The sequence below is a fragment of the Oncorhynchus masou genome, chromosome 19 (genome assembly GCF_036934945.1).
Source record: "Oncorhynchus masou masou isolate Uvic2021 chromosome 19, UVic_Omas_1.1, whole genome shotgun sequence".
In the NCBI taxonomy this organism is placed as follows: domain Eukaryota; kingdom Metazoa; phylum Chordata; class Actinopteri; order Salmoniformes; family Salmonidae; genus Oncorhynchus; species Oncorhynchus masou.
This window is the reverse complement of record NC_088230.1, coordinates 6,030,109-6,056,952: the sequence shown is the minus strand read 5'-3', so window position 1 is coordinate 6,056,952 and position 26,844 is coordinate 6,030,109. Positions and strand designations below refer to the sequence as shown.

Genomic DNA, 26,844 nt, shown 5'->3' with positions numbered 1-26,844 from the left:
TTACCAAACTGGAAAAACATATCACTAAAAGCAGTAATGCACAGAAGTGAAGTGAAGTGAAGTGAAGTGAAGTGAAGTGAAGTGAAGTGAGTGAGTGAGTGAGTGAGTGAGTGAGTGAGTGAGTGAGTGAGTGAGAGGAGGGAGGAGAGTGAATTATACTGAGAGAAAGTGAGAGACCTGATGAAGGGGGTGTAGTCCATAGGTATGTGGTGCTGGGAGGGATCTGGTTGGCTGAGGAGAGCCAGCTCCTGATTGGACGGACTCATATGAGCATCAGGAGACTGGGAGTGGATAGCTGCAGGAGAACCAGAAAAATACACATCACTAAACCTACTGTTCATAACTGGTGATCATTCCTTTCATCAACTGTTCTACAAAATACAGTATAAAATTAAATACTCAGAGGTGTGCAGGTGAGTTTGCAGAGTGTGGTACCTGGCTCTCCACTCTCTGTTCCATCAGTGGGTGTGTCTGCATTGGCCCCACTTAGGAGTTTGTTAATGAACTGTAGTCTGGACTGGAGGGCCTGAAACACATTACAACATCCTCAATACTGTTACATATCTATTGATATTGATTATTACTCAATCACCATGTCACGAGAGAGAGAAACAAAAAAGGAGAAATACACTATAGAGTCTGTTCTACCTTGATACACCTGCCAGGCTCAGCGGTCTCCCAGGCCTGTTTCATAGCTCTGATTTCATCCAGTCTCTCTGTGTCCTTCCTCACCTCAATTACCTCCGCATCACACTGGTCACTCACCACACGCAGCGTCCAGTAAGGCTTCGACTGATCCAGGCTCTACAAACACAAATAGCCTTCATAAGGGAGGTTACATATATCGCCCAATATCTCTTTCTTATGGCGCTATAGCCAACCAGTCTTGCATAAAGAGAGAAGAGAGACAGCTCCAAGTCATGATGTACTCACCTGTATCTCATCCATGCACATGACAGAGGATAATTTCTCAGCTCATCTACTCACAAATCATATCCGCTCTCCCTCGTTCAGCTCGTGCTGCATCAACGGTGCAGCAAAAACAACGGGTGCGTCAAAATTGAAATTTAGTCAAGGAGAGCGCTTTTAGAGAAATCTGCCTTTCAAATGGCATTGTCTTTAGTGGTTGTGACAAATAGGCAGTGGAGAAAAGCAATTACAAAGGGAGCAGAGCATGGTCGGAGCTACAGCTTTAGTTAGGTCTATTAAAACAATACAGGGTTGCCTCCCGAGTGGCGCAGCGGTTCCCAGGCTGTGTTGTAGCCGGCTGCAACCGGGAGACCCATGAGGTGGTGCACAATTGGCCCTACGTCGTACGGGTTAGGGAACGGTTTGGCCGGCAAGTCATTATCCAATCGCGCTTTAGTGACTCCTTGTGGCGGGCCAGGTGCATGCACGCTGACTTCGATCGCCAGTTGTATGGTGTTTCCTCCGACACACGTGTGTCAAGAAGCATTGCGACTTGGCGGGGTCGTGTGTCGGAGGACGCAAGGCTCTCGACATTCGGCTCTCCCGAGTCCGTACAGGAGTTGCAGCAATGGGACAAGACTAACTACCAATTGGATTTCACAAAAATTGAGGAGAAAAAAAATTGTAAAAAGTATATATATATATATATATATATATATTTAGAGTACCAGTCAAAAGTTTGGACACACCTACTCATTCAAGGGTTTTCTTTATTTTTACTATGTTCTACATTGTAGAATAATAGTGAAAATATCAAAACCATGAAATGACAATTATGTAGTGTCATGACTGCTTCACTGTGGGGATGGTGTTGTCATGACTGTCCTGACCAGGTCAGGTGATAGGAGACCACAACCCTACAGATTATCTCTCAACCCCAACAGAGGAGGAGAGATCTATTGGTCTGAAGATGTGGGGGTTTTATGATCCCTCACGCCCCTGGTAAATCTCAGGCCACAGACTAATTCCTTTGTCCTGTTACTATGGAGAACCAGCCTCAGAACATTAAAACATGAAATAAAGGGACTTTGGAACAATGGTTTGTTATTAAAGGTTAAGAGATTACATTATTACGAACACATTGTAACGTGAAGAGTTTTCCTAGTATATGTTTAATGTTTATACATTGTATGTTGTGTGGAAAATGTCCAAATCAAAGGGAATGTTTTGGGGAAGATTAAATGTGAAGTTAGTTGTCTAAAATTGGGTTTGGGTAAAATCTAGACCTTGCCTCATTAACTTGGTATGCCCAGAGAATTGCCCTAAAGGCGATTACGCCCACTTCTGACCCAAGGGTATAAAACCTGTGAGTAGAGAATTTACAGGAAGACTACGTGACCCAAGCTGCAAACAAGGTCTAAAAAGTCAACGAACCCAGAACGCAACACAAGTTTGAAGACAAAGAATTCGTTTTCTACCCAAGCTACGGATGAGTAGCTGTGTCTAAGCGGGTGAATTCAAGTCAAACCACCTAGCCTCCATCTCCCATCGAAACGTGGCATCTACACTATTTCTGTGAGCTCTGAGCTACAGAGTTGTCTGTCCTCAGAAGACCCCTTCCAGAGCAAAGGGTGAGGGAACAGACTCCTAAGCCAAAAGGACACTGACATCGGGAGGACGATCAGAGAGGTGCACTGGAGTAGTGCGTCATTGAGCAGCCTGAACGGTTCCCTGAACGCTCTGCGCAGAGAATCCTCGGAGATCTACCCCACGTAATTACATCATTATATTCTGACCCATAAGAGCGGCAGTTTGGGGCAAGGCTAGGGTTAGAATAGCATAGCTGACAAATTCACCCAAATGTATATTTCTCGTGTACTTTCTTTTTCCTCTCTCTCTTTGAAATCCCCATCGTGGGTAACACGCGCCATAGTGTGTTGGCCCGTTATACTAAGTTCTGATCAATAGCCTATAATGTGTTTTGTCTATGTGTATCTTTTATCATCATTTTAGCTATTTAGTAAATAAATATTCAACTAAGATTGGTGTGGTATGAACTCATTGGTGAGACCCGGGTCCGTGCAGATTCACGGGCTATATGACGTTCAGAACGAGATTGTAAGAGGTAACTGGTTAATTAGCAGCTGTTGTAAAATCGATATTCTTTGAGTTAATTTGGGAAATAGAAACTCAATAAAAACTAGTTTTCCCATGGTGCCCCAGGTTAATGAGTTAATAATTGCTTGATTCAGTTAATCACGCAATTAGAAACTATTAATCATTCGATGAACAACAGTCATCACATTAACTAATACAACGTCACGACAGTAGTAACCAAAAAAAAGTGTTAAATCAAAATAGATTTGAGATTCTTCAAAGTAGCCACCATTTGCCTCGATGACAGCTTTGCACACTCTTGGTATTCTCTCAACCAGCTTCACCTGGAATGCTTTTCCAACAGTCTCGAAAGAGTTCCTACACATGCTGAGCACTTGTCGGCTGTTTTTCCTTCACTATGCGGTCCAACTCATCCCAAACCATCTCAATGGGTTGAGGTCGGGTGATTGTGGAGGCCAGGTCATCTGATGCAGCACTCCATCACTATCCTTCTTGGTCAAATAGCCCTTACACAGCCTGGAGGTGTGTTTTGGGTCATTGTCATGTTAAAAACCAATAATAGTCCCACTAAGCGCAAACCAGATGGGATAGCGTATCGCTGTTGAATGCTGTGGTAGCCATGCTGGTTAAGTGTGGCTTGAATTCTAAATAAATTACAGACAGTGTCACCAGCAAAGCACCTCACACCATCACACCGCCTCCTCCTCTATACTTCACAGTGGGAACCACACATGCAGAGATCATCTGTTCACCTACTCTGCATCTCACAAAGACACAGAGGTTGGAACCAAAAATAAAACATTTGGACTCATTAGACCAACGGACAGATCTCTACTGGGCTACCGGTGTTTCTTGGCCCAAGCAAGTCCCTTCCTCTTATTGGTGTCCTTTAGCAGTGGTTTCATCACTGCAATTCGACCATGAAGGCCTGATTCACCCAGTTTCTTCTAAACAGTTGATGTTGAGATGTGTCTGTTACTTGAACTCTGTGAAGCCTTTATTTGGGCTGCAATTTCTGAGGATGGCAAATCTAATGAACTTATCCTCTGCAGTAGAGGTAACTCTGGGTCCTCCTTTCCTGTGGCGGTACTCAGGAGAGCCAGTTTCATCATTTCTTTTTGATCTTTTCACTCCGATATCTCTACTTGCACATTCATCTTCTGCACATCTATCACTCCAGAGTTTAATTGCTATATTGTAGTTATTTCGCCACTGTGGCCTATTTATTGCCTTACCTCCCTTATCTTACCTCATTTGCACACACTGTATGTATACTTTTTCGATTGTGTTATTGACTGTATGTGTGTTTATTCCATGTGTAACTCTGTGTTGTTGTTTGTGTCGCACTGCTTTGCTTTATCTTGCCCAGGTCTCAGTTATAAATGAGAACTTGTTCTCAACTAGCCTACCTGGTTAAATAAGGTGAAATAAAAAAATAAATAAAAAATGGCGCTTGATGGTTTTTGCAACTGCACTTGAAGAAACTTTCAGAGTTCTAGAAAAGTTCAGCATTGACTGACATTCATGTCTTAAAGTAATGATGGACTGTCGTTTCTCTTTGCTTATTTGAGCTGTTCTTGCCATAATATGGACTTGGTCTTTTACCACAAGGCTATGTTCTGTATACCAACCCTACCTTGTCACAACACAACTGATTGGCTCAAATGCATTACGGAAATAAATTCCACAAATTAACTTTTAAGAAGGCACACCTGTTAATTGAAATGCATTCCAGGTGACTACCTCATGATGCTGGTTGAGAGAATGGATTGAGATAATAGAATACACTTATTAGGTTAGTCAAAAGCTTTTATCCAAAGCTACAGGTAACACAACCATTTAGTAGATGCACAACTAATACTTTGAATCCTAAATAAACAAAGGAACAACTAGGTTATTATCAAGTAATGCCCATATTTCGCTTTCTAATATCTATGTAAACAGCGTAGGGTATAATAATCAGCGGTGGTCAGCTGTCAGTTTGTAGTGTTACCTACCGTTTCCATCCTGGAGCCAGGCTTGGCTGGGGGTTTGTCCTTGTCCTTGTCACCTTTGCCCTTGCGACTGCCCTTGGGGGTGGATGACTTCTGGCCTTCGCTGCTCTGGGCTTCACCACTGACCGGAGTTGCCGGGTCCTCATGCTTCTCCCCGTGCACTATGACCAAGGACCAATGAGAAAAGAGGTCAACGATCAGATGGTCAGTAGCAGGACAGATACACGCACTGAACCTATTAATCAAAGGAAATCAATCAAATGTATTTGTATAGCTCTTGTATAGCTCGTGCATAACTATTCATCCCCCAAAGTCAATCCTTTGTAGATCCACCTTTCGCAGCTCTGTGGAGTGTACGGCCTAAAGTGGTCCTTTGGACAGATACTCCAATCTCCGCTGTGGAGCTTTGCAGCTCCTTTAGGGTTATCTTTGGTCTCTTTGTTGCCTCTCTGATTAATGCCCTCCTTGCCTGGTCCGTGAGTTTTGGTGGGCGGCCCTCTCTTGGCAGGTTTGTTGTGGTGCCATATTCTTTCCATTTTTTAATAATGGATTTAATGGTGCTCTGTGGGATGTTCAAAGTTTCTGATATTTTTTATAACCCAACCCTGATTTGTACTTCTCCACAACTTTGTTCCTGACCTGTTTGGAGAGCTCATTGGTCTTCATGGTGCCACTTGCTTGGTGGTGCCCCTTGCTTAGTGGTGTTGCAGACTCTGGGGCCTTTCAGAACAGGCGTATATATACTGAGATCATGTGACACTTAGATGGCACACATGTGGACTTTATTCAACTAATAATGTGACTTCTGAAGGCAATTGGTTGCACCAGATCTTATTTAGGGGCGTCATAGCAAAGGGGCTAAATATATATGCCCGCACCACTTTCAGGTTCTTATTTATTTATATTTTTTGAAACAAGTTATATTTGTCATTTCACTTCAACAATTTGGACTATTTTGTTTATGTCCATTACCTGAAATCCAAATAAAATCAATTTAAATTACAGGTTGTAATGCAACAAAATAGGAAAAACGCCAAGGGGATGAATACTTTTGCAAGGCACTGTACGGTATGTCAAAAAAAGCACTTAGCAATGCAAGCCTGATAGATACATTGATATTTTAACAACTTCTTAGTCTCGATTAGAGATTATGTGAGAGTATTCTGTGCATCATTCTGTGAATTATTCTGTGAGAGTAATCTGTGCATTGTGTATCTGACTTGTTTAGGTCTATATTCCTGTCAAGGTCTGATGCCTTCCTGCTGTTTACACAGTGGAATGGCAACGATCAAGCCATTCCAAACAACATTTCCACAAGGGAACGCCATTTGTGCGATACCATAATTGCTTTGAAAAACAACCAACGTGCATTTCCAATTCTGCTTGAGAGGGCATTAAATGAAAAGCAATTATCCAGCCAATAAAATTATGCAAAATTGTGTTTTTAATCCAAAAGTATTATGACCAATTTAGTCATTCCCATTAGTCCGTTCACACTCTATTGAGTAAAGATTAAGTGTACAACCACAACGTCAGTGTGTGTTGGAGACAGTGTGCGTGCTAGATGGCACTGTTGCACAGTGTTGGCTAGTACTACTGCAAATCAATGCAACGCTACTGCTGCTATTCTCCAAGTCCCCCTTTTCCAATAGAAATGATTGATAATCCCTCATTTTAATTGACAACCTGTCACATGTACTGAAGGGGTTGATAACTACAGAGCATGATGCTCACCACACCCAGTCATTGTGATCCCTACTCAACACTACCAATAACATCCCTATTCAGTAAACCTCCACCCTCCCCCCTCCGTTTTCACATTTAATAGAAGTCCCTCTGTTTTGTCCATATCACAGACAATAATATCAAGGAAGTGAAACCATGGCAATGGCTAGCAGTGCTGCGCCACAGGCCTAGCTTGGAAATCGCCCTGTACTACAGTGCATTCGGAAAGTCTTCAGAACCCTTGACTTGTTCAACATTTTGTTACTCTACAGCCTTATTTTAACATGGATTAAATTGCCCCCCCCCTTATCAACCTAACCATAATACCCCATAATGACAAAGGGGAAAAAAATGTTTTAGAAATGTATAACACGTGTAAAACATTAATATTCAGTACCTTGTTGAAGCACCTTTGGCAGCGATTACAGCCGTTAGTTTTCTTGGGTATGACGCTACCGTCATTGTAAAAAATAATTTGTTCTTAACCAACTTTCCTAGTTATATTAAGGTTAAATAAAAAATTAAATAAAAATACAAGTTGGCACAACTGTATTTGAGGAGTTTCTCCCATTCTTCTCTGCAGATCCTCTCAAGCTCTGTCAGGTTGGATGGGGTGCGTCACTGCAAAGCCATTTTCAGGTCTTTCCAGAGATGTTCGATTGGGTTCAAGTCTGGGCTCTGGCTGGGCCACTCAAGGACATTCAGAGACTTGTCCTGAAGCCACTCCTGCGTTGTCTTGGCTGTGTGCTTAGGGTCGTTATCCTGTTGGAAGGTGAACATTTCACCCCAGTCTGAGGTCCTGAGCGCTCTTGGAGCAGGGTTTCATCAAGAACCTCTCTGTACTTTGCTCTGTTCATCTTTCCCTCGATCCTCACTAGTCTCCCAGTCCGTGCCGCTGAAAAACATGACCACAGCATGATGCTGCCACCACCGTGCTTCACTATAGGTATTCCATCCAGACATCACACTTGGCATTCAGGCTAAAGAGAATCTTGGTTTCATCAGACCACGTTTCTCATGGTCTGAGAGTCCTTTAGGTGCCTTTGGCAAACTCCAAGCGGGCTGTCATGTGCCTTTTACTGAGGAGTGGCTACCGTCTGGCAACTCTACCATAAACGCTTGATAGGTGGAGTGCTGCAGAAATGGTTGTCCGTCTGGAAAGTTCTCCCATCTCCACAGAGAAACTCTGGAGTTCTGTCAGAGTTACCATCGGGTCCTTGGTCACCTCCCTGACTAAGGCCCTTCTCCCCCGATTGCTCAGTTTGGCCAGGCAGCCAGCTCTAGGAAGAGTCTTGGTGGTTTCAAACTTCTTCCATTTAAGAATGATGGAGGCCACTGTATTCTTGGGGACCTTCAACTCTGCATTACTTTTTTGGTACCCTTCCCCAGATCTGTGCCTCGACACAATCCAGTCTTGGAGCTCTTTCTTCAGTTGCTTGGTTTTAGCTCTGACATGCACTGTCAACTGTAGGACCTTATATAGACCAATATGTGCCTTCCCAAATCATGTCCAACCAATTGAATTTACCACAGGTGGACTCTAAACAAGTTGTAGAAACATCTCAAGGATGATCAATGAAAACAGGATGCACTCGAGCTCAATTTTGAGTCTCAGTGCAAAGGGTCTGAATACTTCGTGTAAATAATGCAAAACATTCTAAAAAACGGATTTTTGCATTGTCATTATGGGTTATTGTGTGTAGATTGATGAGGAAAACATTATAAGGCTGTAATGTAACTAAATGTGGAAAAGGGGGGTCTGAACACTTTCTGAATGCACTGTATATACCATGTGGAAGATTGATTTGTCCTCGGCATGTACACTTATGTCCAACCTGTATCCTAAAGAGAAAATACACTTTGCCCTCCTTTAAGGAAACAAGCAGTCATGTTTCAATCCTAGTCATTTAACCAGGACCAGGTCAATGAAGAACCTGCTATCATTCTAAGTGTATTGAGGTGTTGGCTGAGGGGCTTCAACGGCCAGTAGCAGCTACAAAGAGAGCATGATGTAACCATGAGCTGTTCCCTCACCGCTGAGACACAGAGTTAAACTGGGCAAAATTAATTCACTTTCCTGCTGCCAAGATATTTCCCAGGGTACCAGGGGGCAAGAAGCCAACTTCATTTGACTTCATGACCCAGTTTCACTGGCTTATTGGAAAACTAAGGGGGGGGTGGCACACTCACACACACACACACCCCTGTACACACGCTCACACGGAAAACTCAGTAACCCAGTCATGTTTCTTACACTAACGACCAGCACTTTAAAACATTATGTCAGATCTAATAGACAAATAGGACTCTCTTTTCCTTTAGAATCAATAGACACATACCGGTAGGCATGAGAATTCAAGACTGCCTCAATGGACACTGACATACACGCACATGCATACATAGAGAACCTGATTTTCTGCTGTGCAAACTGAATGGGTACAGGAGTTACTTTCCAGATTGCAAAAGGAATTCTAATATTATTAGGGAAACAATTATCTTCAGGCAATCATGCAAATCTGACTGCACTCACCTCGTCTCACCTCCCTAGGAAAAACTCCCTAGAAAGGCCATAACCTAGGAAGAAACCTAGAGAGGAACCAGGCTATGAGGGTGGCCAGTCCTCTTCTGACTGTGCCATGTGGTGATTATAACAGAACATGGCAAAGATGTTCAAATGTTCATAGATGACCAGCAGGATTAAATAATAATAATCACAGCTATATTCATCTGCCTTTCATTAGGGATTTGATTAAAGCCCCATGGCTAGTCACAGGGAGAACAGACAGACCTGCCTGTCTGCTGCATATCTGGCACATTTCAGATGCAACATGCAAAATAATACGCTCGGAAAACAAACACAGGGATGCGACATCCAATCAGAATTCAGAGGAAAACATTGGGGGCTTCTGAAATGCAATATGTAATATGGAAATGTAATTACTATCCTCGTGCATATTGGGGGCATTATCTGAATTGCAATGTGAATGAATAATATGATTCCAACCCAAATAGTCAGTATATTTTAAAGTAAAGTTGAAACCTGACCAAAAATAACCCCAATATCTCATTGGGATATTAGCCTATTGCTTCAGACAGCAGAGTAGTGTACCTGACCACAGATGGGGTGAAGTGAGGTGACCAGAGTCGACAAACTGTCCGAGCCAGAAGAAAAGATTCAAACTCTTTTTTTTTGGTCTGGGACAAAATTCAAGAACTCAGTACAGGTCATATCCCCCTTCATGTCATTCACTCCCGCAGATTACAAACAAACTTGTCGGTGGGACTTGGATGGCCTTGCTTAATGTCTGTGCAGAAGAGAATATTATTCTTCCGAGCCTCTCATTGGCTGCTGGGCTCTCTCTGTGGTAGGATTGTGGGTATTGTTGCATTTGTGATTTTTTGGTGTGTTCTCTATGGGGCCTGCTGAAGGGGATTGTGCATCTATGAGTGGCTGGTGTGAGTACCTTTCATCTCGTTCCTCTCCAGGTCCCTGAGCGTATGGACGAAGGCCATCTGAGAGTTGTCGAGAGCCCAGCTCTTATGCAACACCTCCGCCACCACTATGTATTTATGGCCCTGAGAGAACGAGAGACGACAGTCATCCACAACAACAACACACACAAAGAAGTACACCTCTACCTGCCCTGCACCATGCACACAACCTTCAAATTCAGGGAACACAGTCAACAATTCTAGCTATAGCAGTTATAGCATTTCGGTCTGAGACGAGAGAGAAAGAGAAAAACATCATAACACAACCGCCACAGATAAACATCAGCAGCACCTAAAGCCACTGTCAGTGATACAGTATGTACTGAGTCACAGAGATAGAGATGCAGTAAATATCACATTTAGTTCGTTTTTTACCTTTGTGATGATTTAGATACATGTATAACATAGTTCTAACAGTATGCTGTTTAGAGTGGTGTAAAAGCAGTTTGCAAGTGAGCATCAATATGTTAGTGTAGGGGCCACCAGCATCTTGATCATTGACTTTGGCTCCAAGCCACTATAATCCTGATCAATACCTCTTCATTCTGATCTGTCGTACCTGAACATCACTCCATCTGATCAGAGGTTGGGCTCTCGAGTGGCGCACCGGTCTGAGGCACTGCATCTCAGTGCTAGGGGCGTCATTACAGACCCTGGTTCAATTCCAGGCTGTATCACAACCCGACATAATTGGCAGTCCCATAGGGCGGTGCACAATTGGCCCAGCGTTGTCCGGGTTTGGCCGGAGTAGGCCGTCATTGTAAATAAGAATTTGTTCTTAACTGACTTGCCTAGTTAAAAAAAGGTTAAATAATCATTTTTGAAAAAGAGGTTCGCTAGTAGCTCATTAATATTGATGCTACAGGGTTGTTTTTGCTGTTTGATGTAACAGAGCTGAGAGAATGCTCAATAATTTGCCTCTGAAGAGAGGTTTCACCCAAAGACAGCGAAGTCCATTGAAGGGTACAAAGTGACTCAGATAAACAGTAGCCGAGAGTGTGTGTGAACCAAACTTTCCGATACCGTCTGTGTGAGGTCTGGCGGCAAACTCAGTAGCGACTCATAAATCATGTCAAAATCAGAGCCTGCCTGATAGGTAGAGACATAAGAGAGCATACGATAACAAAACAACTCCCCAATTATTTTGTATCTTCACTCCACATCCAACCCTTTGCTTCCTACTTCCCCTAGTCCAGAGTGTGGGTCTGTGTGTGTTAGAGCAGAATCTTTCATGTGGGCGATGGTTGAAAGGTGAGCTGTCAGCGGTGATACCATAGTCTCCATGGGCGGCTGGGTCTGGGCGTGAGGCTGGTTCTGGGTCTGGTCGGGAGTCTCCATGGCCATGCCTTCCTGGCCCCCTCCTCCCTGGGTAGAGCCTATCACTCTGGCCTCTTCCTGACTCTGCTTTCCATCCGCCTGGGGGGGTCCGCAGGAGGCGGCTGTGACACGCAAAACACAATATTGATTTTCATTGACACATCTACCATTGAGGGGAGTCGACCTGGTTCTTCCACAGTATTATACACTAACGGAAAACTGTCATTTATATGGTAATTTAGGGTATTATTAAGAGTAAAAATTGTACTCTAAAATGGTTTACTGCAGTATACTGTAAATTATGGTGCATTGTGGGAAAATGTCATGGGCAGGGAAAGAATTGCTGCATTTCAAATGGTACTGTAATACCACCCTAATGAAAACAGTACTGTGCCGTATCTTTGGAGCACCAAAAACCTTTTGACCATTCGGAGGTGCATGATATTGTTGTTTCTGGCTCATTAAAATACGAGGATGCGTGCCTTATAATAGGCTATATTAGTTATACACATGAGTGAGGTTGCTGTAAGAATTTTAATTACAATTTAACATGTAAAGGGGACAGATTGGAGTAGCTGCCAGTCTTAAACGTTAAATGGTTGAGCGTTTTGCCCCGTAGTCACCGCCAGTTTGGATGCCTTTGTTAAGGCCTCTAGAAGTGCAAGTCATATAAAACACCAAATGTTCATGCTGTAATGTGTAAACACTATACCTAGCATCAAAACTGCTTGTACCAATCCCTTGTAATTACAGTAAAATACAAAACACCTCCATTCATTCATTCATTCATTCCGATTATTTTACGCCATTGTACTGTTTGTCATAACACAGTACATAATTGTACTTTCCACTGAGCATGCCTGTTACTGCCAAATTCACAGCAACCCCTTTACAGTGTACATACTAAAATGTTATATGCAGGTTAGATTGAATATTCAGTCCTCAGTTTCACTTTTCTATCATTTGTACCCTGACCAACTCACTAAATACAAATTACGCAACTCTGAGAGACTCTCATCCCCTTGCCCAACCCTACAGGGAACATTCACCCTCAATTGTTGTTTACTCTGCCATCAGTAAAGTTTAAGTATCAGAAAACAGCATTGTTGATTAATGTTGAGCCTTCCGGATTGGATCTGATTGTGATTGACAGGTTGGCTGCAGGCCTGGCTGATAGACAATTCATTGATTCAAATCAACAGATATTATTGCGGGTGTAGCGAAATGCTTGTGTTTCTAGCTCCAACAGTGCAGTAATATCTAACAATTCATAACAATACACACAACCTAAAAGTTAAAGAATGGAATTAAGAAATATATAAATATTAGGATGAGCAATGTCGGAGTGGCATTGACTAAAATACAGTAGAATAGAATACAGTATATAAATGAGATGATTAAAGCAAAAATATGTAAACATTATTATTGCCTTCAAGATGATAGTGGGGTGAACAGACAGTGGCTCGGGTGGTTGTTGTCCTTGATGATCTTTTTGGCCTTCATATGACATCAGGTGCTGTAGGTGTCCTGGAGGGCAGGTAGTTTGCCCCCGATGATGCGTTGGGCAGACCGCACCACCCTCGGGAGAGCGCTGTGGTTGCGGCCGGTGCAGTTGCCATACCAGGCGGTGATACAGCCCGACAGGATGCTCTCAATTGTGCATCTGTAAAAGTTTGTGAGGGATTTAGGTGCCAAGCCAAATTTCTTCAGATTCCTGAGGTTGAAGAAGCACTGTTGCACCTTCTTCACCACACTGTTTGTGTGGGTGGACCATTTCAGAACGTTAGTGATGTGTACGCAGAAGAACTTGAAGCTTTCCACCTGCTCCACTGCGGTCCCGTTGATGTGGACAGGGGAGTGCTCCCTCTGCTGTTTCCTGAAGTCCACGATCAGCTCATTTGTTTCGTCGACATTTAGTGAAAGGTTATTTTCCTGGTAACCACACTCCAAGGGCCCTCACCTCCTCTCTGTAGGCTGTCTCGTTATTGTTGGTAATCAGTTTTACTATTGTTGTGTCGTCTGCAAACTTGATGATTGAAATGGAAGTGTGCATGGCCACGCAGTCATGGGTGAACAGGGAATACAGGAGGGGGCTGAGCACACACACTTGTGAGGGCCCGGTGTTAAGGATCAGCAAAGTGTAGATGTTGTTTTCTACATTCACCACCTGGGCGCGGCCTGGCAGGAAGTCCATGACCCAGTCGCACAGGGCAGTGTTCAGACCCAGGGCACCGAGCTTAATGTTGAGCTATGGTGTTGAATGCTGAGCTATAGTCAATGGACAGCATTCTTAAATAGGTATTTAATCTCCTGTCCAGATGGGATAGGGCAGTGTGCAGTGCGATGGCGATTGCATCTTCTGTGAACCTGTTAGGGCTGTATGTAACCTGAAGTGGGTCTAGGGTGGCCGGTAAGGTAGAGGTGATATGATCCTTAACTAGCCTCTCAAATCACTTTATGATGACAGAAGTGAGTGCTACGGGTCGATAGTCATTTTAGTTCAGTTATCTTTGCCTTCTTGGGGACAAGAACAATGGTGGACATCTTGAAGCAAATGGGGACAGTAGACTGGGATAGGGAGAGATTGAATACGTCCGTAAACACTCCAGCCAGCTGGTCTGCGCATGCTCTGAGGACGCAGCTAGGGATTCCGTCTGGGCCGGCAGCATTGCGAGGGTTAACACGCTTAAATGTCTTACTCACGTCGGCCATGGAGAAGGAGAGCCCACAGTCCTTGGTAGCAGGCCACGTCGGTGGTACTGTGTTGGGCGAAAAAGGTGTTTAGCTGTGCGAAGTGGCAAGTTTTCCATTTGTAGTTTGTGATCGTCTGTAAACCCTGCCACATACAGTACCAGTCAAAAGTTTGGACACACCTACTCATTCCAGGGTTTTTCTTTATATGTGCTATTTTCTACATTGTAGAACAATAGTGAAGACAATAAAACTATGAAATAACACACAGTAACACAGAAAAATGTAGTAACCGAAAAAGTGTTGAACAAATCAAAATATACAGTGGCAAGAAAAAGTATGTGAGCCCTTTGGAAATACCTGGACTTCTGAATAAATCTATCATAAAATGTTATCTGATATTCATCTCGGTCACAACAATAGACAAACAGTCTGCTTAAACTAATAACACACAAACAATTACACGTTTTCATGTCTTTATTGAACACACTGTAAACATTCACAGTGCAATGTGGGAAAGTATGGGAACCCTTGGATTTAATAACTGACTTTCCTTTGGCAGCAATAACCTCAACCAAGCATTTTCTGTAGTTGCGATTCAGACCTGCACAACGGTTAGGAGGAATTTTGGACCATTCCTCTTTACAAAACTGTTCAAGTGCAGCAATATTCTTGAGATGACTGGTGACTGCTTCAGGTCATGCCACAGCATCTCAATCGACTTGAGGTCAGAACTCTGACTGGGCCACTCCAGAAGGCGTATTTTCTTCTGTTGAAGCCAGTCTGTTGTTGATTTATTTCTGTGGTTTGGGTCGTTGTCCTGTTGAGCTTCACTTGGCAGACAGAGAGCCTAACAATCTACTGCAAAATGTCTTGTAAACTTGGGAATTCATTTTTCCGTCGATGATAGCAAGCCTTCCAGGCCCCGAGGCAGCAAAGCAGCCCCAAACCATGATGCTCCCTCCACCATACTTTACAGTTGGGATGAGGTTTTGATGTTGGTGTGCTGTACCTTTTTTTCCTCCACACGTAGTGTTGTGTGCGCCATCCAAACTACTCAACTGTAGTTTCATCTGTCCACAGAATATTTTTCCTGTAGCGCTGTGGAACATCCAGGTGCACTTTTGCAAACCAGCAATTTTTTGGGGACAGCAGTGGCTTCTTCCGTGGTGTCCTCCCATGAAGACCATTCTTGTTTAGTGTTTTGCCTATCGTAGTCTCGTCAACAGAGATGTTAGCCTGTTCCAGAGATTTCTGTAAGTCTTTAGCTGTCACTCTAGGATTCGTCTTAACCTCATTGAGCATTCTGCGATGTGGTCTTGCAGTCATCTTTGCAGAACGGCCACTCATATTGAGAGTACTTTCTCAATTTATAGACAATTTGTTTTACCATGGACGTTTGAACACCAAGGCTTTTAGAAATACTTTTGTAACCCTTTACAGCTTTACGCAAGTCAACACTTCTTAATTGTAGGTCTTCTGAGATCTCTTTTGTTCCGGGTTTCAGGCAATGCTTCTTGCGAATAGCAAACTCAAATTTTGTGAGTTTTTTTATAGGGCAAGGCAGCTCCAACCAACATCTCCAATCTCATCTCACTGATTGGACTCCTAACTAATAGGACTCCTGACTCCAATGAGCTTTCGGAGAGGTCATTAGCCTTGGGGTGCACATTCTTTTTCCAACCTCCACTGTGAATGTTTAAATGACGTATTCAATATAGACTACAAAAATACAATAATTTGTGTGTTATTAGTTTAAGCACACTATGTGTGTCTATTGTTGTGACTTAGATGAAGATCAGATCAAATTTGATAGGTAATTCCAAAGGGTTCACATACTTTTTCTTGCCACTGTATTTTATAATTGAGATTATTCAAAGTAGCCACCCTCTGCCTTGATGACAGCTTTGCACACTCTTGGCATTCTCTCAACCAGCTTCATGGGGTAGTCACCTGGTATGCCCTTCAATTAACAGGTGTACCCTGTTAATTTGTGGAATTTATTTATTTAATGCGTTTGAGCCAATCAGTTGTGTTGTGACAAGGTAGGGGTGGGTATACAGAAGATGTCCCTATTTGGTAAAAGACCAAGTCCATATTATGTCAAGAACAGCTCAAATAAGCAAAGAGAAATTACAGTCCAAGAAAGTTTATTCAAGTTCAGTCGCAAAAACCATCAAGCTCTATGATGAAAGGAAGTCCCAGAGTAAACTCTGCTGTAGAGGACAAGTTTCTGCCTCAGAAATTGCAGCCCAAATGAATGCTTTACAGAGTTCAAGTAACAAACACATCTCAACGTCAACTGTTTAGAGGAGACTGCGTGAATCGGGCCTTCATGGTTAAATTGCTGCAAATAAACCACAACTAAAGGAGACCAAAAAGAAGAAAGGACTTGCTTGGGCCAAAAAACACAGACAATGGACATTAGACGGTGGAAATCTGTGCTTTGGTCTGATGAGTCCAAATTTGAGATTTTTGGTTACAACCGCTGTGTCTTTGTGAGACGCAGAGTTGGTGAACGGATGATCTCTCAGTGGTTCCCACTATAAAGAATGTAGGAAGAGGTGTGATGGTGTGTGGGTACTTTCCTGGTGACACTGTCAGTGATTTACTTAGAATTCAAGGCATACTTAACCAGCATGGCTACCACAGAATTCTGCAGCGATACGCCATCCCATCTGGTTTGCGCTTAGTGGGACTATCATTTGTTTTTCAACAGGACAATGATCCAACACACCTCCAGGCTGTGAAAGGGCTATTTGACCAAGAAGGAGAGTGATGGAGTGCTGCATCAGATGACCTGGCCTCCACAATCACTCGAACTCAACCCAAATGAGATGAGGGATGAGTTGGACCGCAGAGTGAAGGAAAAGCAACCAACAAGTGCTCAGCATATGTGGGAACTCCTTCAAGATTGTTGGAAAAGCATTCCAGGTGAAGCTGGTTGAGAAAATGCCAAAAGTGTGAAAAGCTCTCAGAGGCAAAGGGTGGCTACTTTGAAGAATCTAAAATATACACTTTTTCGGTTACTACATGATGTGTTATTTTATAGTTTTGATGTCTTCACCATTATTCTACAATGTAGAAAATAGTAAAAAAAAAAGAAAAACACTTGAATGAGTAGATGTGTCGAAACTTTTAACTGGTACTGTACATCTCATGCCTGAGCGTTTGAATTACGACTTCACGTTGTCTATATACTGACGTTTTGCCTGTTTTGATTGCCTTACGGAGGGAATAACTACACTGTTTGTATTCAGCCATATTCCCAGTCACCTTGCCATGGTTTGCGCGTTCAGTTTTGTGCGAATGCTGCCATTTATCCACGGTTTCTAGTTAGGGTAGGTTTTAATAGTCACAGTGGGTACACCATCTCCTATAAACTTCCTGATAAACTCAGTCCCCATATCCATGTATTTGTCAATGTTATTCTTAGAGGCTACCCGGAACATATCCCAGTCCGCGTGATCAAAACAATCTTGAAGCGTGGATTCCAGTAGGACAGACCAGTGTTGAATAGTCCATGGATAGTTTCTGTTTGAGTTTCTGTCTTTTGGAAGGGAGGAGCAAAAAGGAGTCGTGATCAGATTTACTGAAGGGAGGGCGGAGGAGGGCTTTGTAGACATTATGAAAAGCTGGGTAACAGTGGTCCGATGTTTTCTCGGAGCGAGTGCTATATTCAATGTGTTGGTAAAAACTTCGGAAGCATTTTCCTCAAATTTACTTTGTTAAAATCCCCAGCTACAATAAATGCAGCCCCAGGATATGTGGTTTTCCAGTTTGCTTGAAGTCCAGTGAAGTTCTTTGAGGGCTTGAGAGTGAAAATCCACGGCTGTGACTATATCCGAAGAGAATTCTCTTGGGAGGAAATACGGTCGTCACTTGATTGTGAGGTATTCTAGGTCAGGTGAACAAAATGACTTGAGTTTCTGTATGTTAACACAATCACACCATGAGTGGTTAATCATGAAAGATACACCCCTGCCTTTCTTCTTCCCGGAGGGGTTATTCCTGTCTGCGCGATATACTGAGAACCCTGCTGGCTGTATGGACAAAGACCGTATATCCCGAGAGAGCCAGGGCATTTTTAAAGACTGACAAACAGACAGACATCACCATGAAGTGATACCGCTGCGATGTTCGCAGTGTGGCCGAGAGAGAGAAAGGCTGGCACTGCAGAATCTGAGCAGAAAATGCACAGTCACCATTACACTGACAACAAATGGGTAGTATCATACATTCACATAAACAGAATACCTTACCCTCCCCTACGTATGTATTTGGACAGTGATGCTAAAATGTTAAATGTGGGTCTATACTCCAGCATTTGTGATTCAAGATCAATTGTTTCATTTGCAGTGGCAGTGCAGAATGTCACTTTTTATTTGAGGTTATTTCCATTAATATCTGATTTACTATTTGAAGATATCATAAGATGTCCAAAGTATTTGGAGAAATTTCACTTATAGTGTACCAAAGTAGTCAAATTAAAAGTAGTTGGTCCTATATTCCCAGCACACATTTTTTATTCAACCTTTATTTAACTAGGCAACTCAGTTAAGAACAAATTCGTATTTACAATGACAGCCTACTGGGGAACAGTGTGTTAACTTCCTTGTTCAGGGGCAGAACGACAGGTTTTTACCAGCCTTTCGGTTACTGTTAGCTCCCTTATTCTACTCCTCCTCTGTTCCTCTGGCGATGTAGAGGTGAATCCAGGCCCTACAGTGCCTGGATTCAGCAGCTCCACTCCTATTCCCCAGGCGCTCTCTTTTGACGACTTCTGTAACCGTAATAGCCTTGGTTTCATGCATGTTAACATTAGAAGCCTCCTCCCTAAGTTTGTTCTATTCACTGCTTTAGCACACTCTGCCAACCCGGATGTCCTAGCTGTGTCTGAATCCTGGCTTAGGAAGACTACCAAAAATTCTGAAATTTTAATTTCAAACTACAACCTTTTCAGACAAGATAGAACTGCCAAAGGGGGCGGTGTTGCAATCTACTGCAAAGATAGCCTGCAGAGTTCTGTCCTACTATCCAGGTCTGTACCCAAACAATTTGAACTTCTACTTTTAAAAATCCACCTCTCTAAAAATAAGTCTCTCACCGTTGCAGTCTGCTATAGACCACCCTCTGCCCCCAGCTGTGCTCTGGACACCATATGTGAACTGATGGCCCCCCATCTATCTTCAGAGCTTGTGCTGCTAGGCGACCTAAACTGGAACCTGCTTAACACCCCAGCCATCCTACAATCTAAACTTGATGCCCTCAATCTCACACAAATTATCAATGAACCTACCAGGTACCTCCCCAAAGCCTTAAACACGGGCACCCTCATAGATATCATCCTAACCAACTTGCCCACTAAATACACCTCTGCTGTCTTCAACCAAGATCTCAGCAATCACTGCCTCATTGCCTGCATCCGTAATGGTTCAGCGGTCAAACGACCTCCACTCTTCACTGTAAAACGCTCCCTGAAACACTTCAGCGAGCAGGCCTTTCTAATCGACCTGGCCGGGGTATCCTGGAAGGATATTGATCTCATCCGTTCAGTAGAGGATGCCTGGATATTTTTTTTAAATGCCTTCCTAACCATCTTAAATAAACATGCCCCATTCAAGAAATTTAGAACCAGGAATAGATATAGCCCTTGGATCTCCCCAGACCTGACTGCCCTTAACCAACACAAAAACATCCTATGGCGTTCTGCATTAGCATCGAACAGCCCCTGTGATATGCAGCTGCTCTCAACATTTTTAGAAAAGGTTCCGTTTTAGGACCACTATTGTTTTCACTATATATTTTACCTCTTGGGGATGTTATTTGAAAACATAATGTTAACTTTCAGTGCTATGCGGATGACACACAGCTGTACATTTCAATGAAACATGGTGAAGCCCCAAAATTGCCCTTGCTAGAAGCATGTGTTTCAGACATAAGGAAGTGGATGGCTGCAAACTTTCTACTTTTAAACTCGGACAAAACAGAGATGCTTGTTCTAGGTCCCAAGAAACAAAGAGATCTTCTGTTGAATCTGACAATTAATTCACTTCTAGGTTAGACTACTGCAATGCTCTACTTTCCGGCTACCCGGATAAAGCACTAAATAAACTTCAGTTAGTGCTAAATACGGCTGCTAGAATCCTGACTAGAACCAAAAAATTTGATCATATTACTCCAGTGCTAGCCTCCCTACACTGGCTTCCTGTCAAAGCAAGGGCTGATTTCAAGGTTTTACTGCTAACCTACAAAGCATTACATGGACTTGCTCCTACCTATCTCTCTGATTTGGTCCTGCCGTACATACCTACACGTACGCTACGGTCACAAGATGCAGGCCTCCTAATTGTCCCTAGAATTTCTAAGCAAACAGCTGGAGGCAGGGCTTTCTGCTATAGAGCTCAATTTTTATGGAACGGTCTGCCTACCCATGTCAGAGACGCAAACTCGGGCTCAACCTTTAAGTCTTTACTGAAGACTCATCTCTTCAGTGGGTCATATGATTGAGTGTAGTCTGGCCCAGGAGTGGGAAGGTGAACGGAAAGGCTCTGGAGCAACGAACCGCCCTTGCCGTCTCTGCCTGGCCGGTTCCCCTCTTTCCACTGGGATTCTCTGCCTCTAACCCTATTACAGGGGCTGAGTCACTGGCTTACTGGGGCTCTCTCATGCCGTCCCTGGAAGGGGTGCGTCACCCGAGTGGGTTGATTCACTGATGTGGTCATCCTGTCTGGTATGGCGCCCCCCCCTTGGGTTGTGCCATGGTGGAGATCTTTGTGGGCTATACTCAGCTTTGTCTCAGGATGGTAAGTTGGTGGTTGAAGATATCCCTCTAGTGGTGTGGGGGCTGTGCTTTGGCAAAGTGGGTGGGGTTATATCCTTCCTGTTTGGCCCTGTCCGGGGGTGTCCTCGGATGGGGCCACAGTGTCTCCTGACCCCTCCTGTGTCAGCCTCCAGTATTTATGCTGCAGTAGTTTATGTGTCGGGGGGCTGGGGTCAGTTTGTTATATTTGGAGTACTTCTCCTGTCCAATTCGGTGTCCTGTGTGAATCTAAGTGTGCGTTCTCTAATTCTCTCCTTCTCTCTCTCTTTCTCTCTCTCGGAGGACCTGAGCCCTAGGACCATGCCCCAGGACTACCTGACATGATGACTCCTTGCTGTCCCCAGTCCACCTGGCCGTGCTGCAGCTCCAGTTTCAACTGTTCTGCCTTATTATTATTCGACCATGCTGGTCATTTATGAACATCTTGGCCATGTTCTGTTATAATCTCTACCCGGCACAGCCAGAAGAGGACTGGCCACCCCACATAGCCTGGTTCCTCTCTAGGTATCTTCCTAGGTTATGGCCTTTCTAGGGAGTTTTTCCTAACCACCGTGCTTCTACACCTGCATTGCTTGCTGTTTGGGGTTTTAGGCTGGGTTTCTGTACAGCACTTTGAGATATCAGCTGATGTACGAAGGGCTATATAAATAAATTTGATTTGATTCAGGGAAGCTAGAAACCATTATACACAGGCAGTTAGAAAAGCCAAGGCTAGCTTTTTCAAGCAGAAATTTGCTTCCTGCAACACTACCTCAAAAAAGTTCTGGGACACTGTAAAGTCCATGGAGAATTAGAACACCTCCTCCCAGCTGCCCACTACACTGAAGATAGGAAACACTGTCACCACTGATAAATCCACCATAATTGAGAATTTCAATAAGCATTTTTCTACGGCTGGCCATGCTTTCCACCTGGCTACTCCTACCCCAGTCAACAGCACTGCACCCCCCACAGCAACTCGCCCAAGCCTTCCCCATGTCTCCTTCTCCCAAATCCGTTCAGCTGATGTTCTGAAAGAGCTGCAAAATCTGGACCCCTACAAATCAGCCGGGCTAGACAATCTGGACCCTTTCTTTCTAAAATTATCTGTCGAAATTGTTGCCACCCCAATTACTAGCCTGTTCAACCTCTCGTTCGTGTCATCTGAGATTCCCAAAGATTGGAAAGCAGCTGCGGTCATCCCCCTCTTCAAAGGGGGGGACACTCTTGACCCAAACTGCTACAGACCTATATCTATCCTACCATGCCTTTCTAAGGTCAGATTACCGACCATTTCGAATCTCACCATACCTTCTCTGCTATGCAATCTGGTTTCTGAGCTGGTCATGGGTGCACCTCAGCCACCCTCAAGGTCCTAAACGATATCTTAACCGCCATCGATAAGAAACATTACTGTGCAGCCGTGTTCATTGATCTGGCCAAGGCTTTCGACTCTGTCAATCACCACATCCTCATCGGCAGACTCGACAGCCTTGGTTTCTCAAATGATTGCCTCGCCTGGTTCACCAACTACTTCTCTGATAGAGTTCAGTGTGTCAAATCGGAGGGGTCTGCTGTCCGGACCTCTGGCAGTCTCTATGGGGGTGCCACAGGGTTAAATTCTTGGACCGACTCTCTTCTCTGTATACATCAATGAGGTCGCTCTTGCTGCTGGTGAGTCTCTGATCCACCTCTACGCAGACGACACCATTCTGTATACTTCTGGCCCTTCTTTGGACACTGTGTTAACAACTCTCCAGGCAAGCTTCAATGCCATACAACTCTCCTTCCGTGGCCTCCAATTGCTCTTAAATACAAGTAAAACTAAATGCATGCTCTTCAACAGATCGCTACCCGCACCTGCCCGCCTGTCCAACATCACTACTCTGGACGGCTCTGACTTAGAATACGTGGACAACTACAAATACTTAGGTGTCTGGTTAGACTGTAAACTCTCCTTCCAGACCCATATCAAATATCTCCAATCCAAAGTTAAATCTAGAATTGGCTTCGTATTTCGCAACAAAGCATCCTTCACTCATGCTGCCAAACATACCCTTGTAAAACTGACCATCCTACCAATCCTCGACTTTGGCGATGTCATTTACAAAATAGCCTCCAATACCCTACTCAACAAATTGGATGCAGTCTATCACAGTGCAATCCGTTTTGTCACCAAAGCCCCATATACTACCCACCATTGCGACCTGTACGCTCTCGTTGGCTGGCCCTCGCTTCATACTCGTCGCCAAACCCACTGGCTCCATGTCATCTACAAGACCCTGCTAGGTAAAGTCCCCCTTTATCTCAGCTCGCTGGTCACCATAGCATCTCCCACCTGTAGTACACGCTCCAGCAGGTATATCTCTCTAGTCACCCCCAAAACCAATTATTTCTTTGGCCGCCTCTCCTTCCAGTTCTCTGCTGCCAATGACTGGAACGAACTACAAAAAGCACTGAAACTGGAAACACTTATCTCCCTCACTAGCTTTAAGCACCAACTGTCAGAGCAGCTCACAGATTACTGCACCTGTACATAGCCCACCTATATTTTAGCCCAAACAACTACCTCTTTCCCTACTGTATTTAATTAATTTATTTATTTTGCTCCTTTGCACCCCATTATTTTTATTTCTACTTTACACATTCTTCCATTTCAAATCTACCATTCCAGTGTTTTACTTACTATATTGTATTTACTTTGCCACCATGGCCTTTTTTTCCTTTCCCTCCCTTATTTCACCTCATTTGCTCACATCGTATATAGACTTGTTTATACTGTATTATTGACTGTATGTTTGTTTTACTCCATGTGTAACTCTGTGTCGTTGTATGTGTCGAACTGCTTTGCTTTATCCTGGCCAGGTCGCAATTGTAAATGAGAACTTGTTCTCAACTTGCCTACCTGGTTAAATAAAGGTGAAATAAAAATAAAATAAATAAAAAAACTGGCCCAACGCTCTAACCACTAGGCTACCTGCCACCCCCAATGACTACATCAAGCTTGTGACTCTACAAACTCGTTAGATGCATTTGTTTTGGTTGTGTTTTGGGTTGATGACTGGAGGAAATTACTTTCTAAGTGAGAATATGAGATGTTTCTGAATGTTAGAGGCTACAACAAAGCATGCTAACCTCTTACCATTACCAATAACGGGGGAGATAAGCATTTTGATCTTTGTCGCTCTGTAACTTTCTCACCCATCATTATTCACGATTCATTCATGATTATCCATAATCATGGTAGTATCATGTAGAAATGTTCTGACATTTCTATTCCTAATTACAATAAAGTGACTCCAAGTGACTCCACAATACATCATTCACAATTCACTTCTTATTGACAAAACATTATTTTTTTTTATTTAACTAGGCAAGTCAGTTAAGAACAAATTCTTATTTTCAATGACGGCCTTGGAACAGTGGGTTAACTGCCTGTTCAGGGGCAGAACAACAGATTTGTACCTTGTCAGCTCAGGGATTTGAACTTGCAACCTTTCGGTTACTAGTCCAACACTCTAACCACTGGGCTACCCTGCCGAAATACAATAAACACAAGCTGTAAATGTCTCCAAAAAGTTTGTAGAATTACAAGCTTGATGTTGTCATTTGTGTGCAAGGAATATGGGACCAAATACAAAACACATTTGAATACTTTAACCCTCATCCTATCAACATATTTTACATACATGGATCACCAACTGAGGTCATTTTGACCCCAAGAAGAAACTATTGGAAAAGCAACAATAATAGCCCAATATCACCTTAATTCTTATCAAAACATCATAAGACATATAAATAATGTTTTCTGAAATAAAAATGACCAAAACAGCCTGGTATTTTAGCAAAAGTACAGTTAATTTGCATATTCTGTAAAACTTCCAATATAAATGTGTCCCTTCAATAAAGCACAGATTTTAGTACAATCCACGTAAGTACTAATAAAGCTGATTTACCATCATTTGATTGGAGTATCATTTGGTTTTTTAGAATTTTTAAGTAAATATCAATTACGTATTGAACGAGTCACTGGTACTTCCTGCTTTAGTTTTTTGCTTGTAAGCAGGAATCAGAAGGATATAATTATGGTCAGATTTGTCAAATAGAGGGCGAGGGAGAGCTTTGTATGCTTCCTCTGTATGTGGAGTAAAGGTGGTCTAGTTTTTTTTCCCTCTGGTTGCACATGTGACATGCTGGTAGAAATGAGGTCCAACGAATTTAAGTTTGCCTGCATTAAAGTCCCCGACCACTAGGAGCTCCGTTTCTAGATAATAATTTTCTTGTTTGCTTATAACCTTACAAGCTAAAAAGCTAAAAACTAAGTTGCAAACAACGTGAAAAAACTAACAAAATAGCACAGATGGTTAGGAACCCGGAAAACCGCAGCCATCCCCTCCGGCGCCAATATCATTCGCCTATGATGTTGTATAGGTGGAGTTATGGGCCAATTTGCATATATGAACATGTATTTCTAACCATGTGGAACTGCATATTTTAGTTTCAAACCATATTTAAATGTTTATCTAATGTCACACAGTGGCCCGATTATTTATAGAAAAAAAAACATATGTACAGTAAATGACTGTTACAGACACAGTCATTTAAATACAGTACTTTGTGAACAGAATGAATAGCTTGACATGTTCTACAACATACTGAGCTAATATCTACCCTGTCAATCATGATTGCAAGTGACACAGGAAATATATGAAAATACAATGACTCCTCTTAAGAAGCACTTTTTGTCTTCCATCTGACCTTAAAACAATGTTACTCACAATTGCTTGGATGGAAGTGGTATACCGGGATGACCACGTGGCCTTTCCCAGTGTTACTAGCCACCACTTCCTCATGGTCCAGAACGGAGAGACGGATGTGAACATCCGGTTTGGACGTCTGGAACTGGACCGTACCGGCGTGGTCCGCGGTCACCTTCACAGAATACCTGTCGTAATATAAGGAGTTATTGGTAGGGCCAGAAGGTTTTCCTGACAATGTGATCTGACCAGGAAAAACTATGCCCTCAATCAATATGTGATTAGCACAAAACATAGACAACAGGCAATTATGAATTCACGGTGAATCATATGACTGATTACAATTAAATTAGGCACCTTCCAACCTAAGTACGTATGTTTTACTCTGTCATTATTCCGTTATGCTACCTGCAGATGACGTTCCTGTCATTGGGAATGTAGTAATCCCTGAATTCCTTCACAGAGAAGTTGTTGAGTGGAGCCTCTCGTGCCAGGTCAGGAAGATCACATGAGCCAATCAGACGCATCCTCCACTTGGCCCCCACAAGGGGTGTGTCAGGGGTGTGGGCCTCCGCCACAAAGGTGTATCCACGCTACAAGGAGTTGGGTATGAGGCACGAGGTTTAGTTTCTCACACACACAAAAGTACAGGGCACACCCACACACAAAAGTACATGGTACACCCACACACATATACAGCACTATCATAGTGCCGCACTCACACAATAACGCACTCATAGTGCCACATTCCTACACTGTAAAGCACAAAAACACGATTTGTTTTTTTTTATATACGCATACATATGCGTTTCTACGTACAGTATAACATACAGTTTGTGTTTGTGAGAGGTTGAATGTACAGTAGTGTTGAATGTACCTGGTTGTGTTGGTAGACGTGGGGCTCTACTCTCTGGAAGACTCTGGGTAGCTCCTCTCCCGTGCTGTTGTCTATGACGTGGAGCAGACAGGAGACTGGGGAGTAGACCTTAGCCACGAGCAGCATTTCTTTAGGCACCAAGAACACCTCTCTGGAACACAC

The 26,844-nt window shown here is 43.2% G+C and overlaps 1 protein-coding gene across 1 annotated transcript in view; it reads right to left on the bottom strand.

Annotated features, from left to right (window-relative positions):
* Positions 1 to 26,844, bottom strand: part of adgb (androglobin) — a 110,370-nt gene that overhangs the window by 8,455 nt on the left and 75,071 nt on the right. The window contains exons 26-34 of the mRNA XM_064924830.1: positions 26,683 to 26,833; positions 26,214 to 26,398; positions 25,827 to 25,993; positions 11,511 to 11,677; positions 10,211 to 10,322; positions 5,025 to 5,182; positions 649 to 804; positions 436 to 526; positions 178 to 295 (exon numbers count right to left, since the gene is read on the bottom strand). Coding sequence (XP_064780902.1) covers positions 178 to 295; positions 436 to 526; positions 649 to 804; positions 5,025 to 5,182; positions 10,211 to 10,322; positions 11,511 to 11,677; positions 25,827 to 25,993; positions 26,214 to 26,398; positions 26,683 to 26,833 — 1,305 coding nt within the window. The remainder of the gene's footprint in view (positions 1 to 177; positions 296 to 435; positions 527 to 648; positions 805 to 5,024; positions 5,183 to 10,210; positions 10,323 to 11,510; positions 11,678 to 25,826; positions 25,994 to 26,213; positions 26,399 to 26,682; positions 26,834 to 26,844) is intronic.